Source organism: Musca autumnalis, unplaced genomic scaffold (assembly GCF_047663935.1).
Source record: "Musca autumnalis isolate F117 unplaced genomic scaffold, ASM4766393v1 scaffold_5, whole genome shotgun sequence".
NCBI lineage: Eukaryota > Metazoa > Arthropoda > Insecta > Diptera > Muscidae > Musca > Musca autumnalis.
Window position 1 is genome coordinate 111983611 of NW_027412088.1, and position 15644 is coordinate 111999254.

Consider the following 15644-nt stretch of genomic DNA (forward strand, 5'->3'; position numbering starts at 1 on the left):
CAAATTACAGCTAGTTCGGACAAAAAATGCAGCTAAAATACTTGAAATACCTAAAATCCGGAGGTGCCATTATGTGGGGGTCATACCAAAATGTGAACCTATGTTGACATTTTTTATGAAGAAGTTTTGTGACCATATCAAATTACATACAAACAGGAGAACAAATTGAGTATACCCTCCATCCTATAGTGGTGGGTATAAAAAAGCCATTTTATCAGGAGGAGGGAAACTACATTATTTAAATTTGCATTACTATGAATATAATGGAATTTTTTATTTCTTTTATATTTATTTAGAACAACATACATATGAACATGAGTATTACGGCATAGCTTGGCCACAAATAAATCTAGCCAAGTTAGTCCTTGGTCACACTAGATGGTTTCATTGAAGCAATTTCATGAAATCCAGGGTTCCTAGGTCGATTTCCATACTAGAGTAAATTCATGAAGTTGCTGTAGTGGGGAACTGGATTTAAGAATCCCTAAAAGATTCAATGGAACCACTCTAGTGTGACCTTCGACATAATTGTTTTTCGATAACTAAACATAACTATACGAGTACATGACTAGAATAAACCAAATTCTTAACTATAAAATAGGTACATTATGTAACATGGGTTCGAAAAATGGAAATATTTATAATAAATACTTAAATTAAGACATTGTTGGGGTTATACTTCTTCAACTATAAAATCGCCTTAAATCTCTAAAATTTCGTATGCTGTCAATCAGTAGACAAGAGAAAATGGAACCAATAAACTGTAAATAAAAGACAACATTAAAATTCAATATTATGGTAAAGTTCCTGAATTTCTACCAACCTCAGTCGCAATGATTACCCAACTAAGCAAATTGAATTTCTCCACTTTTGATTTGACATATTCGCGATATTTGTCGGCACAACCATCTTTGTATAAATTATAGATTTGTATGCAATTGTGGTCCTTACAGCAGCTTTTTGGGGGATATTTGTCAAGCAGATAATAATCTTCAGGACTATTTTTGCCGCAGCATTGTAGCTGAAATGAAATGCAACAACCATGTTAATCTGTGTATTCATTGGAAAAATGTTCTTACTAACCCATTCTTCATAAAATGACAAATCCTCGCTTGGCTTTAAATGTAACGGATCCCAGAGTTCATCAAATCCCTTCTCAAGCCTTTTCGAAACGCCATTATTTAGGGCAGTATAGCTAATGCTCACCAATACAATCTGCATTACCAGTAAAGCTATTAACAGAACAGCAAACTGTAAATCCAAACGAAGAATGTCAGAAATTATTCATATACTATGTATATGGATATGTATTACTTACACTGATCAACATATTCGAAAGTTCAAATACGGCTGCCAAAGTTCCATAGATTGCTGTAAAAATTAGCACTCCTCCCAACGTCATTATGACTATGGATGCCAATTCTTCACCATGATCAAATTTCTCATCATCCACACTATTGTAGAGCCAGGATCCAAACCACGTCAATATGGAACCAAGAATCTATAAGAGAAGATTATAAAATTATTTTATAATATAAGACATGATAACTTGACTTAAACTTTTCAGATACTTGAGGGGGGTAGGTAAGCTTATGGAGAATATGCCTAACTCACAATCAGTAGCAACGCACGAGAGAGATATCGGGAGAGAAGGAGAGAGGAGAAACGTATATTTTATTTATTTATTTGTTTGCCTAGCACAATGAGGACATGATTATTCTTATGGATTAGTGTTAGTGGTTTACATTACAGATTATAAAGTAAAATAAATTTTGTTAGACAATTAATATGTTTGAGAAAAAATTAAGAATTATGCTATAATATTTTTAACATGATTTCTAAATGCAGTTTGTTGCTTAAAATCTGAATATCGGACGGAAGATTATTCCAAAGACGTATTGTTGGTATAAAAAATTGTGTCTCAGACATCAAAGTTTTGAATCTGAATTGTATGATTTTCTTGCCTCTGTTTGAATTTGCAAATCTTAATCTCTCAATTAAATATGATGGCTCCTTGTTATTTATGATTTTATGTAAGAATGCGAGACTTTTATATTTCAATTAGTTTACTAGGTTGGTAGGCAAAAACGGAGATCCGAGAGAGTTCTAGAATACTTCAGAACAATAGAGAAGCGCAGGGATTATATACGATTTCGCTAACAACATATGTATTTCCTGGGGAGTACGGACCAGAGGTTACGTAACATCTTGTAAACTTTTCCTGCAACAACGATAATGTGGTTTGACCAAGTAAGATTATCGTTAAATAAAACACCAAAGTAGCAGAGGAGACAAAACCGATTATAGACTCATATATTTTCAAATTATCCAGTTGCTCACGGTGCTTATTGTTTGATACATGTATGCATTTAGGTTTTGAAGGATTTATTATCAGTTTATTATTTCTTGCCCAGTTACTACAATTTTGTAGACCACCATTAATTTCCATTAAACAATTATGAATATCACCTCGATTCAATTTGTAGTTGACAATGCTTCAACACATCTGGAAAGTCATTCCAAAGTCCCTCAGCATTTATGCTAACGAGGGTATATACACTTTCATTTGGGCAAAATGTACCTCATCGAAATAATGGTTTAAGACCCCAAGTATGTTTGGACGAAATTTGGCTGGTGCGCACGATAACTCTCGAACGAAGCAACTGATCGGGTCCAAAATTTGGCCTTCGTAACATTTTGTCCAAACTTAGTTTAAGTTCGAAGATAGACCATATCGATCCACACCTTCGGTTATCTCCCTCACAACAGTTCGAAAATGTTCGGAAAATTTGAAGGGAGTAACCGATTTCGTCCATACTTTGCACATCTTGAAATGTCTACCGGACTTAGATGAGGTTCCAATATGGGCTCAATCGGTCCACTCCTTCGGGTACATCCCACACACAATTTCGGATAAGTTCACTTTAAGCCCTGCTCTCGAATCACTTTGATTTTTGTTGAGGCAACTTGAATTCGCTGCCTCAATTACGACGTTACAAGTTTCATCGGGAGCAAGTCCATACTTCCTGAGAAAATAGACTGAAAGTTGCAAAAAAACCTATGGCACCGTGAGTAGTGATTGGAACGCAAGAAACTCTCGAAAAGATCTGCCGATTTGGTCCAAAACTTGGCCTTCGTAATATTTTGTCCAAACTTAGTTTATGTTGGAAGATAAGCCATATCGGTCCACTCCTTCAGGCACCTCCCCCACAAAAGTTCAAAAATGTTTGGAAAAATTGTGCGCACGATAACTCTTAAAGAGAGTGACACATATAGATCCGGTTGTCCACTCCTTCGGGTACATCCCACTCACAATTTCGGATAAGTTCACTTTAAGCCCTACTCTCGAATCACTTTGATTTTTATTGAAGCATCTTGAATTCACTGCCTCAATTACAACGGTAAATTTTTTCAGGGGCAACTCCTTACTTCTTGAGAAAACAGCCCGAAAGGTGTAGAAACCTTCTATGCACCATATATAGTGGCTGGATAGCACGATAACTCCCGAACTGATCAACCGATTTGGTCCAAAATGTGACATTCATCATATTTTGTCCAAACTTAGTTTCAGTTCGAAGATAGGCAATGCGACATTTTTGTCGCCATGTTCAAATGTACAAAAAGGGCCACAAAATTCTGAAAATACCCTAAATACATTCGATCTGTCCGTAGATGAAAGTTTTGATTCATATAGGCTGAGGCAAAGCCGAATGATACTGTTTTACTTGTTAATATACATTCAAACAGCCTAATTATGTGATTCGATATCGAGTTGTTTCGAACCGTGTACTCAAAATTGGCGTGTACTCAAAAATGAGTTATTGAACATAAATTTGCGAGTAATTACTCATAGCTAAATTGCCTATCGTTAACCAACAAAATGAAAGAATTCTTATTGTCTTTTTGTTTAAAATGTAAAAATTGTTGTTTGTTGTCGGTTTATATAACAAAAATAAAATAAGTAAATAAATCTCAGCATTTGTTTACACAAAATAACAAGAAAAATTGGAAAAAGTCCTTTGCACTCGTTTGAGTAATAGTAATAAAATTAGAATTAAAATAAATATACAAATTTATGCATTCATTAGCATGGTAGAACAAATACAAGGTAAAGTTAATACTACAACAAATACAACTCGAACAACAACCACAAAGGAATTTGTTTTTGTTTGTAAACCTTAGTGTCAACGTAAATGTAAACAAAACAAGGAAATGTCTATAAATTATTGGAATTTAAAAAACTAATATTTTTTCACATTTGATTGAATATTTTGGAAAACATGAATGAAAACTCGTTAGATTTTCAATTTGAATGTTTCCATATCATTCCACTAAATGCATAATTTCTCTCAGAAAGTAGAATACTTGCAAAAATGTTTCGGGTCGCTGGTAATTCATTGAAAAAAGAGAAGATGTTTCAATCATTTGCTTTTGAAAACAAAAAAGTACATGTTTATTAGGGCTTTATTCTTTTCAAGTTTAACAAAATACCACACATATTAACAAATATTGTACCGCCTCTATAAGCGGTGTTTTAGTGTGCGGCATGTCGTTCGGACCTGGAGGAGGTTACATGTCAATGATATAAAGCCGTCTTTATGGGAAATAGTTTTTTTTTCTGATGAATAAATTTGTTCTTCAAAAATATATATCCCTAATATACATCGAACATAGAAATAAATACATAAAATGTCGAATGGAATTTGACACTAACACTACAACCCAGTTCAGTCAGCTGGGTATTGCTGCTACCTTTTCTTGTTCTACCATGATTCATTAGTCAAAATTTACTTTTCCAGTCGTTAAAAATAGTTTGAAAAAAGTAAGCGTTTCAGCAAAAAAAAAATATTTAATATTAGGTATGTCTGGTTCGAACTATGGCTGGCTTAGGCATACTCTCTGCAAACGGACCGATGATATACCACAATCAGCTCTATCCTGGAATCCGCAAGGTGCGAGAAGAAGAGGAAGACCTAAAGTTACATGGAAGCGAACAATCCAAAAAGAAATAAACGAACTTAGATTCATAGCCCGAAATAGGGAAAAATGGAAAGAATATATCAAAGAACTAGAATAAGAAACATTCAAAACATATATTATGTAGATAAATAGATTAAGATTATGTATTTTCTTGTGAGTAGGCTAAGTTCAAATTAAATATGCCAATAAAAATGTCTGGTTACTTAAAAGTTTTCAACAATTTGTACAAATTGTTAGAGAAAGTTGTCTGTTAACTCACTTGGTCTCTGTTAACTCTCTGTTCTTCATTGAGAACTTGCAAGTTTTTGCTGGAGAAATTTCTTCTGGCAAGAATTTGCACGAAACCAGACACATATATTAACAGCCTTTTTTATAGGTGAACAACATTTATAGAATACATCCGCTGTTGTTTACGGTAGATGTATTTGCAATCTGTTACAACAATGTCAAAATGTTTTGAAAACATACATACATAATTTTCTTATTTTCTTAGCACAACTTCACACAAATATTTACATTTTTTCATTCACAATTTTTTTAAATAAACACATTTTTTGGCGTCTACCTTAACACTTAGGTTTCCAAAGTTCGATTGCCGGTTACTATCGATAAAATCAATAACATTGCTTGAACGGCGGCGTTCGTGGTTATATTTGTTTTTCTAAGTAGAAAAAACTCCTTCTTTATCAGTGCATCTATCAATTTTCCTAATTTTCTTTTGGAGCAAAGTTCAACTTTGAGTAAACGTTTTCTGAATCATGTTGTGTATTATCACCAACAAACTTAGTTTTCAGATCATTAATGTCGATTTCAATGTTTGAAAGTGATCGGGATTTCCGACCAATACCATCTCAGGTATTCTTTGCCATTTGCTTTTTCTGTTTAATCAGTTGAGAACTTTTCCTAGAAGTATTTAGGCAGTTTGATATTCTTTGTAACTTCTTGTCTAGATAATTTGAACATCTGATACAGTTCTGGAGTTTTGAATCGATTCCATCTCTTGTAGTTTAAATCTCTTTGATAAATAAGTTGTTTAATGTTGTTATTCATGGCACAATAACAAAGGTAGAGTCCTGCAAACATAAAATTACAATTTTTGTTATAAATTTGCCCTTGGCAGAATTCAACTTTAAAAATATAAAATTAAATCCTTTTATTTGTACGTACAATTTGTGGCAAAAATACAAAATTTATATATCTGCATTTTATTATTTATCGCTAAACTTCTCTATAACTGGTGTCCTACGACACCCCCTTCGGACTCAGCGATAAACTGTAGGTCCCATATTATTGAGCTAATATTAATCGGGGTGCACTCATTAATATGAGAGAAGTCTCCCTTGTCCCTTCTGGGATGTTTGTGGAACAATTATTACTATTATATATATTTTTATATACAGTAAAATCGCGGTAATTATAGCGTCGATAAATCAAATCAATAATTCGTAATAAATTGTCGCCTCCTAGAAGTTGTTTTCTTCACATTTTAACGCTGTAGTGGAATTTTGTAATTGTTCACCGACAAAAATTGGTAAAATTAACACTCAAAATTACGAATGAAAACTGAACAGGGGAAACCTCTCATGTTAAATTTGAAGGCTATTCATCAAAAATTGAGCGAATTATAGCAAAATCGGGGAAAGATATTATAGAAATAATTTCTTTAGTGGTCGACTAATTTTCATATGAATATCGCTTTAGATTACGTAAGAAATATTCTAGGAGATGACAAATATTTTTCATATTTAAAGAGCTATAACCGGCGAAACTACTCAGGGGACTAAGAAAATATTACATAATACATTTGAATGTTATTCGGTTAAAATTTACCGAGTTATAGCAAAATCGGAAAAATCATCAACCTAGGTCAACATCTATTTTTGTCCACTTTTGTATGGAAGCGGCAACACTGTGTGACACAGTTCCACTGGTCACATGTTAAATTTTATGATGTTACTCATACGTTTTGGAACTAGTACAGTGAACAAGGAACTGGATTGCCCAACTCTAGGAACCACGTTTAAGACACGCAGATTACATCGACTCCGGATGAAACAAAATACGATGAAATTCATCCATTTTGTTATTTAGGATTTGTGCATTAAGGTGTACCAATTTTAGGCCTTTATTTTGACTGCATAGAGCTTTTACATTCTGCAGGAAAAAGAGAAATGGAAAAGCGGGAATTTGAAAAATCAAGATGTACAGTAGCCAGAATGAAGTTCGAAAGTTCTACTAAAAGTGAAACATCAAAGCGATGAATTTGATGCAGGCACATCTTCCAGTAGTTGCTGGTCTCTATCAATTTGGTGACGGATACACATAGTGTGCTTAGGATATGGAAAAACAATTTTTCCAAAATGTTGGTATCCAATAACCAAAGATACGATTAGGTGAAGACAGCAATAAACCGGCTGTAGAATAATAAAGCAGCAGGAGCCGATGACTTACCAACCGAGCTGTTCAAAGCCGACAAGTTACCACCATTTAACAAGAAGAACGCGTACCCGATGATTGGAACCTGAGCATCCTGTGCCCCGTCCACAAGAAAGGAGATAAGGCTATGTGCTCTAACAACAAATGCAGTAGTCTGCTCTCTATTGCTTATAAGATAGTGTCAGCGATACTCGTATTGTGGGAGCGACTAAAGCCTATGGTCAATGAAATAATTGGGCCATACCAATGCGCCTTCCAACCTGGTAAATCCATCATTGGCCGGATATGAACCCAGTGCAAAAATACTGTATAACGCTTATAATTTATACAAAGTGCATACAATTTTATGCGCTATCAACCTATTTTAATAAAATCCATCGAGAACCGTGGATTTACATTGGATACAGCCTCCATACCGCTAAACATTTTAAACCTCTGTTTCCGCAAAAACGCGAGTGGTGTGTCGGTTTTTTAACTGACAGATCATTTAAATAGTTTAACCAGCAATTGAATAGCAACCAAAAAACCTCGTTAGCTTCAACATGTTTTTAGTTATTTTTAGCCTTGGCTTCATGGAAACTAAATTTGTGTGTCTTTTACTCATATGCACGTTGATACGACCAGAAATGTGCCTCTTCGAAATAACGGTTTTAGACCCCAAGTATGTTTGGACGAAATTCGTTTCAGACAACTTGAAGTCGATTTAGCCATGTCCGTCCGACTGCCTGTCTGTCCGTCTGTTTGGCTGGCTGGGGCTCACGATAATTCCCGAACGGATCAACCGATTCGAACCAAATTTTGGGAATCGTAATATTTATGGAAAAGATATATTAAACAAATGTTCACAGATGAAAATCGATCAGAAAATATAACCGACTTGAATGCTGACGTCACTGGAACCCCTATTACGAGATCTGAGGTGGAACAAGCTCTAAAGTCTCTAAAAGACAAGAAAGCAACAAGGCCCGACGAAATCCCCTCAGAAATACTGAAATTAATAGATGGAAATAATATACTATTGATAGTGGAATTACTTAATCAAATATATAATACAGGACAATATCCAAATGATTGGCTAATCTCAACCTTTATTGCAATACCGAAAAAATCAAATGCAAAAAGGTGTTGCGACTACAGACTTATTAGCTTGATGTGCCACATTCTAAAATTGTTTCTTAAAATTATCCATAAACGGATATATGCCAAATGTGAAGCTGCTATGGGAAACTCTCAATTTGGGTTCAAAGAGGCTATGGGTACACGAGAAGCCCTTCTCTGTATACAAGTACTTGTTCAGAAATGTAGAGATGTGCAGAAGGACGTTTTTATATGTTTCATTGACTATGAAAAGGCTTTTGACAACGTCCAGCACGACAAATTAATGACTATTCTGAGAGACATTGGTATTGAAGAAAAAGAAATAAGATGCATACAAAACCTGTACTGGAATCAGAAAGCCCCGATAGAAGTAAATGGCGAACTAACTGATGAAATATCAATATCTAAGGGGGTCAGACAAGGATGCATCTTATCACCTCTGCTGTTCAACATATACTCACAAAAGACAAAAGATATTTCATGAATCGATTGAAACTGAACGAATAGGTATAAAAGTGCATGGAACATTAATAAATAATATACGTTATACTGATGACACCACACTAATAGCTGGAAGCCTATCACGATTGCAAAAACTATTAGATAGACTTACATGCGTAAGCGAGCTTTAAATTAATATAAAGAAGACAAAATATATGGTAATCAGCAGAAAGGATCAAAATTACAATACAATACTCAAAATAAAAGATGATACAATCGAACGCGTTAAAAACTTTACATACTTGGGAACACTGTTGAACGAACAATGGAACATGTCAAAAGAAATAAAACGTCGTGTGGAGTTAGCCAGAGGTGCTTTCTACAAATATAAGTTCTTACTAACCATGACTTGAGTCTCTCGACAAAGACCAGATTCGTAAAATGTTATATTTGGTCCACATTATTATATGCAGTAGAGGCGTGGACAATAAAAAAAACTGATGAGAGAAAACTTGAAGGCTTCGAAATATGGGTATACCGTCGCATTTTGAAAATACCTTGGACTGCGCGGGTCACAAATGAAGAAGTCTTAAGAAAAATGAATTTGGATCGACAATTGCTGAAATCTGTCAAAAAATGTCGTAAAATTGCATACCTAGGACATCTCATGAGGAACGATAAGTACAAATTTCTCCAGACCATTATTAAAGGCAATGTTGAAGGAAATCGAGTTCGAGGCAGAAAATAGTTACCTTGGATTAAAAACATCCAGGATTGGACTGGATACAGTAATGAAAGAAATCTAATACACGCTGCAAGAAATAGAGAATTAATATCACTAACATAACATAAAATGAAGTATATAAAATAAAATGTATAAAGAACATATTTATTATATTGTATAATCGCTTTATATCCGAATACCGGATGTGCAAGTAAAGAAGAAGAATATTTTGTCCAAGCTTAGTTTTAGTTCGAAGATGTGCCATATCGGTCAACTCCTTCGGGTACCTCTCACACAAAATTCGGATAAAGTCAAGTTTAAGAGCTCCTCTCTGATCGTCTTGAAATTTTCTTCAGTAGGTTGTCCTTGCGGCTCCCTTTACGATTATAACTTCCTGAGATATTGGCATAAAAGCTCCATGAAACCCTGACGGCACCAACCACAATCGCAAAACCTCAAGATAATTCTCGCAGGGAATTTCTGATTGGTGCAGCTTTGCGTAATTTAATATTTCGAGTACTTTATGAAGAAGTTTGATTACTAAAAATGTTAGGTACATGTCAATGATTTGTTTTGTTCTTGTTGTTGTATTTTTAGTGGCTGTGGGTATATCTCCGTCAAAACAGCTGACTGATACTTTTCACTTGTTATACCCTCAGCATTAGGGGTATAACCAAAAAAATACCACGCCGGAACCATGTTCGAAATATTGTCCTGATAACGAAAACGCGTGTTTTTGTTCGATTTGGTGAAAAAAGTTTCCGCACCAACTGCTATTACTAAAGCCCTTTTGATATTTTTTCTATTCAAAAATTTAAATTTGCTTTGTACAATTCTCACAGGCAAATTCATTAAAAACAGTCTGTAACTTTCGCGAATTCAATAAAAAAACATATAATTCGCGAGTTTATAAAGAAAAACAAAATTTTCAATATTGTCAAAGCTGCATTAAATGCTCTGAAATACCGCGATTTGATAAGAAATTGGTCCAGAATGGTATGATATTGATTTTAAATTAGATTAAAACTATTAAAAAGTTAATACGAAAAGCGTATATATCATTATAACAAAAAATATTAAATAATGCATTACTGAAATTCAATGCATTTGGTGCGGAAACTTTTTTCGCGATAGAGAAAAAATTATACCGTGTTTCACAGTAGTTGTTCATGCTCTACACGGCTATGCGGTGGTATTTTTGATATTTGCAAAAATTGCAAAAAAGCTATAACCCTATTGAGTATTTATGCTAACGACTTTTATACGGGCAAAATATGCCTCATGGAAATAATGGTTTTAGACCCTAAGTATGTTTGGACGAAATGTGTTTCAGACAATTTGGAGTCGATTTAGCCATGTCCGTCCGTCTGTCTGTCTGGCTGGCTGGTGCGCACGATAACTCTCGAACGGATAAACCCATTTGGTACAAAATTTGGCTTTCGTAATATTTTGTCGAACCTTAGTTTAAGTTCGAAGATGGGTTACATAGGTCCACTCGGGTACCTCCCGAACGTTTGGACCTGCTCTCGAACCGCTTTGATTTTTGTTGTAGCAACTTGTATTCACTGCCCCCCATACGACGGTACAAGTTTTATCAGGGGCAAGTCCATACTTCCTGAGAAAATAGCCTGAAAGTTGCAAGAAACCCCATTACACTGTGTGTAGTGGTTGGAGCGCAAGATAACTCTCGAATGGATCTGCCGATACGGTCCATAATTTGGCCTTTGTAATATTTTGTCCAAACTTAATTTAAGTTCGATGATAAGCTATATCGATCCACTCCTTCAGGTACCTCTCCCACAAAAGTTCAAAATTTTGTAATTTAAATAGAGTTGAACTGACTTGACTTCAAAGGATAGTAAATATCCTGGAAATCGTCCTCTAACTACCGTTCGCTTATATACCAACCCTTTTCATAACGGTATTTTGAGGATTTTAGGAAAATTTGTTGACGGAACAATATTTGACATTTAACGTTCTATGCAGTCACATGCACCTATATTGACAACTTTTGGTGGAGAAGTGATGTGACCAATAGGATTTTCGAATGTAAAATTACAGCAAGTTAAGAAACACAGCTAAATATCTCAAATAACTTAGGCATTTGGGGTATCCGTGGTCAAAAAATGTGTACACCTGAAATTGTGTAGTTAAGAATATTTTATGGCGGATGGTGTAAAATGTTCGGCCTGGCCGAACTTAATGACTTTTTACTTGTTTGGCTGTAACTTGGTAGTTAGAGTTCCCAGTGATCCAAAAAGTCTGCACCAAAAAGTGTGAACGTAGGCTCAGGTGTAAATCGATTTAGAGTATCTTGAAGTTTTCGGATTGAATTAGTTATTATTTTGTATTTGGGTCTCTAGTGATCAAAAAACTTCTCCACTTAAAATTGTGGACATATGATATAGCTCATATACACTAGCGGTCATCTGAATAGGTTTGAATTTTTTTCTTTTTATATGTTAAGGTATCTTCTGATGTGTTCGTATTACAGATCCATACTATTTAGTTTTTGAGAGTCCTATCCTATGCCAACATTCCCAAGAAAAAACTTGACGGTGTTGCCATATTTTCGGAAAATATCCCAATTATAATAAAAAATGTACAAAAAAGTGTCCAATTTTTGCGATCATCAGAATAGGTTTGAATCAAATAAAATTGAAAAATTGTACTACCCATGCAAATATTGCGCAATTTTTTGGTTTAGTTTAGTAAAATGGAACATTCTGATAAATCCTACAACAAATTTGACCCGCTTTAGTAGGAACGTGGGTTCAATTCTCAACATGGAAAAGTTACCAAGAACTTTCAGATAAAATCAAGAAATATTCAAACAAAAACGTTTTATAAACTTGCTTTAAATGACTTTTTGATTTCGTAAGATCTATTCTGAGCTTCGAAAATTGTCTGAAAGCAAATACCAAGTGTAGCCATATAATTAGGATCGATAAATTAGAAAGGTCATTGAAAATAGTTGGTATTTTAGTTCAAGTTTCATTTTTTAACTATCCTTGCAGTACAAATTTAAGTATTATCATGGTCACAAATCCACCATAGTGGACCACATGTATCATTAATGTTCGAAAATTGGTCTGGAAGAATGTTTCTTCGACGACAATAAAGTAGAAAATTGTAATTCAAATTTAACTCAAAGGGGTATGATATCGTCGACTTTTATAGTGCTGTATAACTTCAGTAGTCCATTCTTTTGTACTTATTCGTGTTTGTTTTATGACTTGTGAACAGAAAAAAACTTTTTGACCTGACTATATAGGTATTACAGCACTATAAAAGTCGACGATATCATACCCCTTTGAGTTAAATTTGAATTACAATTTTCTACTTTATTGTCGTCGAAGAAACATTCTTCCATACCAATTTTCGAACATTAATGATACATGTGGTCCACTATGGTGGATTTGTGACCATGATAATACTTAAATTTGTACTGCAAGGATAGTTAAAAAATGAAACTTGAACTAAAATACCAACTATTTTCAATGACCTTTCTAATTTATCGATCCTAATTATATGGCTACACTTGGTATTTGCTTTCAGACAATTTTCGAAGCTCAGAATAGATCTTACGAAATCAAAAAGTCATTTAAAGCAAGTTTATAAAACGTTTTTGTTTGAATATTTCTTGATTTTATCTGAAAGTTCTTGGTAACTTTTCCATGTTGAGAATTGAACCAACGTTCCTACTAAAGCGGGTCAAATTTGTTGTAGGATTTATCAGAATGTTCCATTTTACTAAACTAAACCAAAAAATTGCGCAATATTTGCATGGGTAGTACAATTTTTCAATTTTATTTGATTCAAACCTATTCTGATGATCGCAAAAATTGGACACTTTTTTGTACATTTTTTATTATAATTGGGATATTTTCCGAAAATATGGCAACACCGTCAAGTTTTTTCTTGGGAATGTTGGCATAGGATAGGACTCTCAAAAACTAAATAGTATGGATCTGTAATACGAACACATCAGAAGATACCTTAACATATAAAAAGAAAAAAATTCAAACCTATTCAGATGACCGCTAGTGTATAACCACACCGACCGATTTCAAGTATTTTGAAGACTAAATCTCTATATTTTCTGCCCAAATTTGTTGTAATTGGTAATTAGGCTTGCTTCCTATTCATTTAATTTTAGTTCATAATATTTTATGTTGGAGGGTATAAAAAGTTCGGCTCGGCCGAATTTACGCTTTTTACTTGTTTCTTTTAACATGTCTCTGTTATACAACAACGGCCGTTTAATTTTTTGTAAACTATTTGAACGTCAAATGCATTTCTGCCAGTCTTTCTAGTTCTATATCAATTTCATTTCCACTCTAACACATTTTGTTATCGTTATTGAAATGTTTGAATACAACAAAATAAAATGTTTAAACGTCGATATGGTATACCTAATGCGCGTTCATTAAGTTTGACTTTTCCCTTCATATGTACTTCCATACCTCTTTAAAAAATATTTTAATGTTTCATAGGCGGAATTTTAATTTGCTGACATAGGAAAATTCTGGAACACCCTAATAACTATAAAAACATTTCTAGAAGAACATTAGATTATTATAATATGTACATTCACTTATCTTGATGGCTCATATTGAATGTGGTCAGCAGTGAATAATGTTTTCAACCACACAATGGAACTCCCGCTTTAATGTTTCGGCAAATTTTCTTTTCAAATGTTTGCAGACTGAGTTAGAAATGCTGCACTGTGTAGCTTTGATTTTCATATAAATAAAACTAAACACACACACACACATACATATCCATGTATACATACTCATGTATAAATAAGCAAACATACACAAAACAGTTTTGGCGATTAATGATTCATTATTAAAAAACTAATGCTGATAAAAATAGGCAAACTTCCGCAACATTTACGCATTGATAAAAGAATATTTTGTTTACCACTTCAGGTGAAACTCAAACGAATTTTCTAATTATTTTTCTCCCACTAAACCTTTGCCGCTGCAACAACCGGTTTTCGGGTTTTTTTTATGAAATACATTTTAATTTTTAAAATAAGTATGATGTCGGCGCTAAATGACTAATTATTCGGGGTCTGGTGTTGTTGGCGGTTTATTACAAGACACTTTTGTTCATACAATTGCATCATCGTTCGCACGGTATGTTCATATGTATATACACACATTTGTAAATAACACTACCCAAAAACCAAAAAAAAAAACTTACCGCACAAATCACATTTAAAATAATTACAATTATTTTATAGGTACGCTTGGAGATGTACATTTTAATAGGCGGACATGTGAGCTTGAACTTAAACTAGAACTTTTTTCGTTTATTTTTTGTACTTGTTATTTGTTAATTTTCGATTGATGCAAAATCTAAGAAATATAATTTGCATTCAAAAGCATTTGCTTATCACTTGAATGAAATTTGTATTTCGAAATAAAATTGTATCGACCCGCAAACACAGAGCATCCGTTAAAGATTCGCGCGTTCTTAGAACTAAACACCAACATGTGACAAATGTTGTTCATTCCCTCTTCGGAGTAAAAAAAAGCATAACAACATTTTTAGCCAACCTGTGAAGAGAATTTCTCTCTTGACGAATGAAAACAAAATGAATTGCTTCCAATTGACACAACAGACTGAAATCTCGAAAGACATATAAAATAGACGTAAAAACATTACGACCGCAAATGAGAGACCAACAAGTTTGTTTTTATGTCATGTTTAAACAACAATGTCGCATACTCTGCGCGTCTTGCACAGTGATTCAATGAGGTAGATATGCAAAGCAAATCGGTATTAGTAGACGTACGAAAAACGCTAACATTCGAATAAATGCGGTCAGCATCCAAAAACATAAAACTATAAAGACTACAGAAATGCATAATGGGAAAAAGTTTATGGAATAAAGAATATAAACATTTTAACCGCTAGCATTCCTTTATGATTTAATGGTACTCGGAGTTCA

General features: G+C 34.0%; 1 protein-coding gene across 1 annotated transcript; it reads right to left on the bottom strand.

The window, feature by feature from the left end:
• Positions 1 to 237: 237 nt before the first annotated feature.
• Positions 238 to 15293, bottom strand: Tsp42Eh (Tetraspanin 42Eh). The gene is made up of 5 exons (XM_073990567.1): positions 14894 to 15293; positions 1319 to 1501; positions 1084 to 1251; positions 824 to 1021; positions 238 to 761 (listed from the first exon to the last, which is right to left on the bottom strand). The coding sequence occupies exons 1-5, from the start codon at positions 14951 to 14953 to the stop codon at positions 684 to 686; spliced, it is 687 nt and encodes a 228-aa protein (XP_073846668.1). The 5' UTR covers positions 14954 to 15293; the 3' UTR covers positions 238 to 683.
• Positions 15294 to 15644: the final 351 nt, after the last annotated feature.

Bases quoted from the DNA above. Each gene is read 5' to 3' on its own strand.
- Tsp42Eh (XM_073990567.1), bottom strand. From the start codon at position 14,953: ATGTACATCTCCAAGCGTACCTATAAAATAATTGTAATTATTTTAAAT. The intron at 1,502-14,893 runs GTAAGTTTTTTT...CTTCTCTTATAG, and splicing joins TTTTAAATGTGATTTGTGCG to ATTCTTGGTTCCATATTGAC. The intron at 1,252-1,318 runs GTAAGTAATACA...TTGGATTTACAG, and splicing joins TTTCGAATATGTTGATCAGT to TTTGCTGTTCTGTTAATAGC.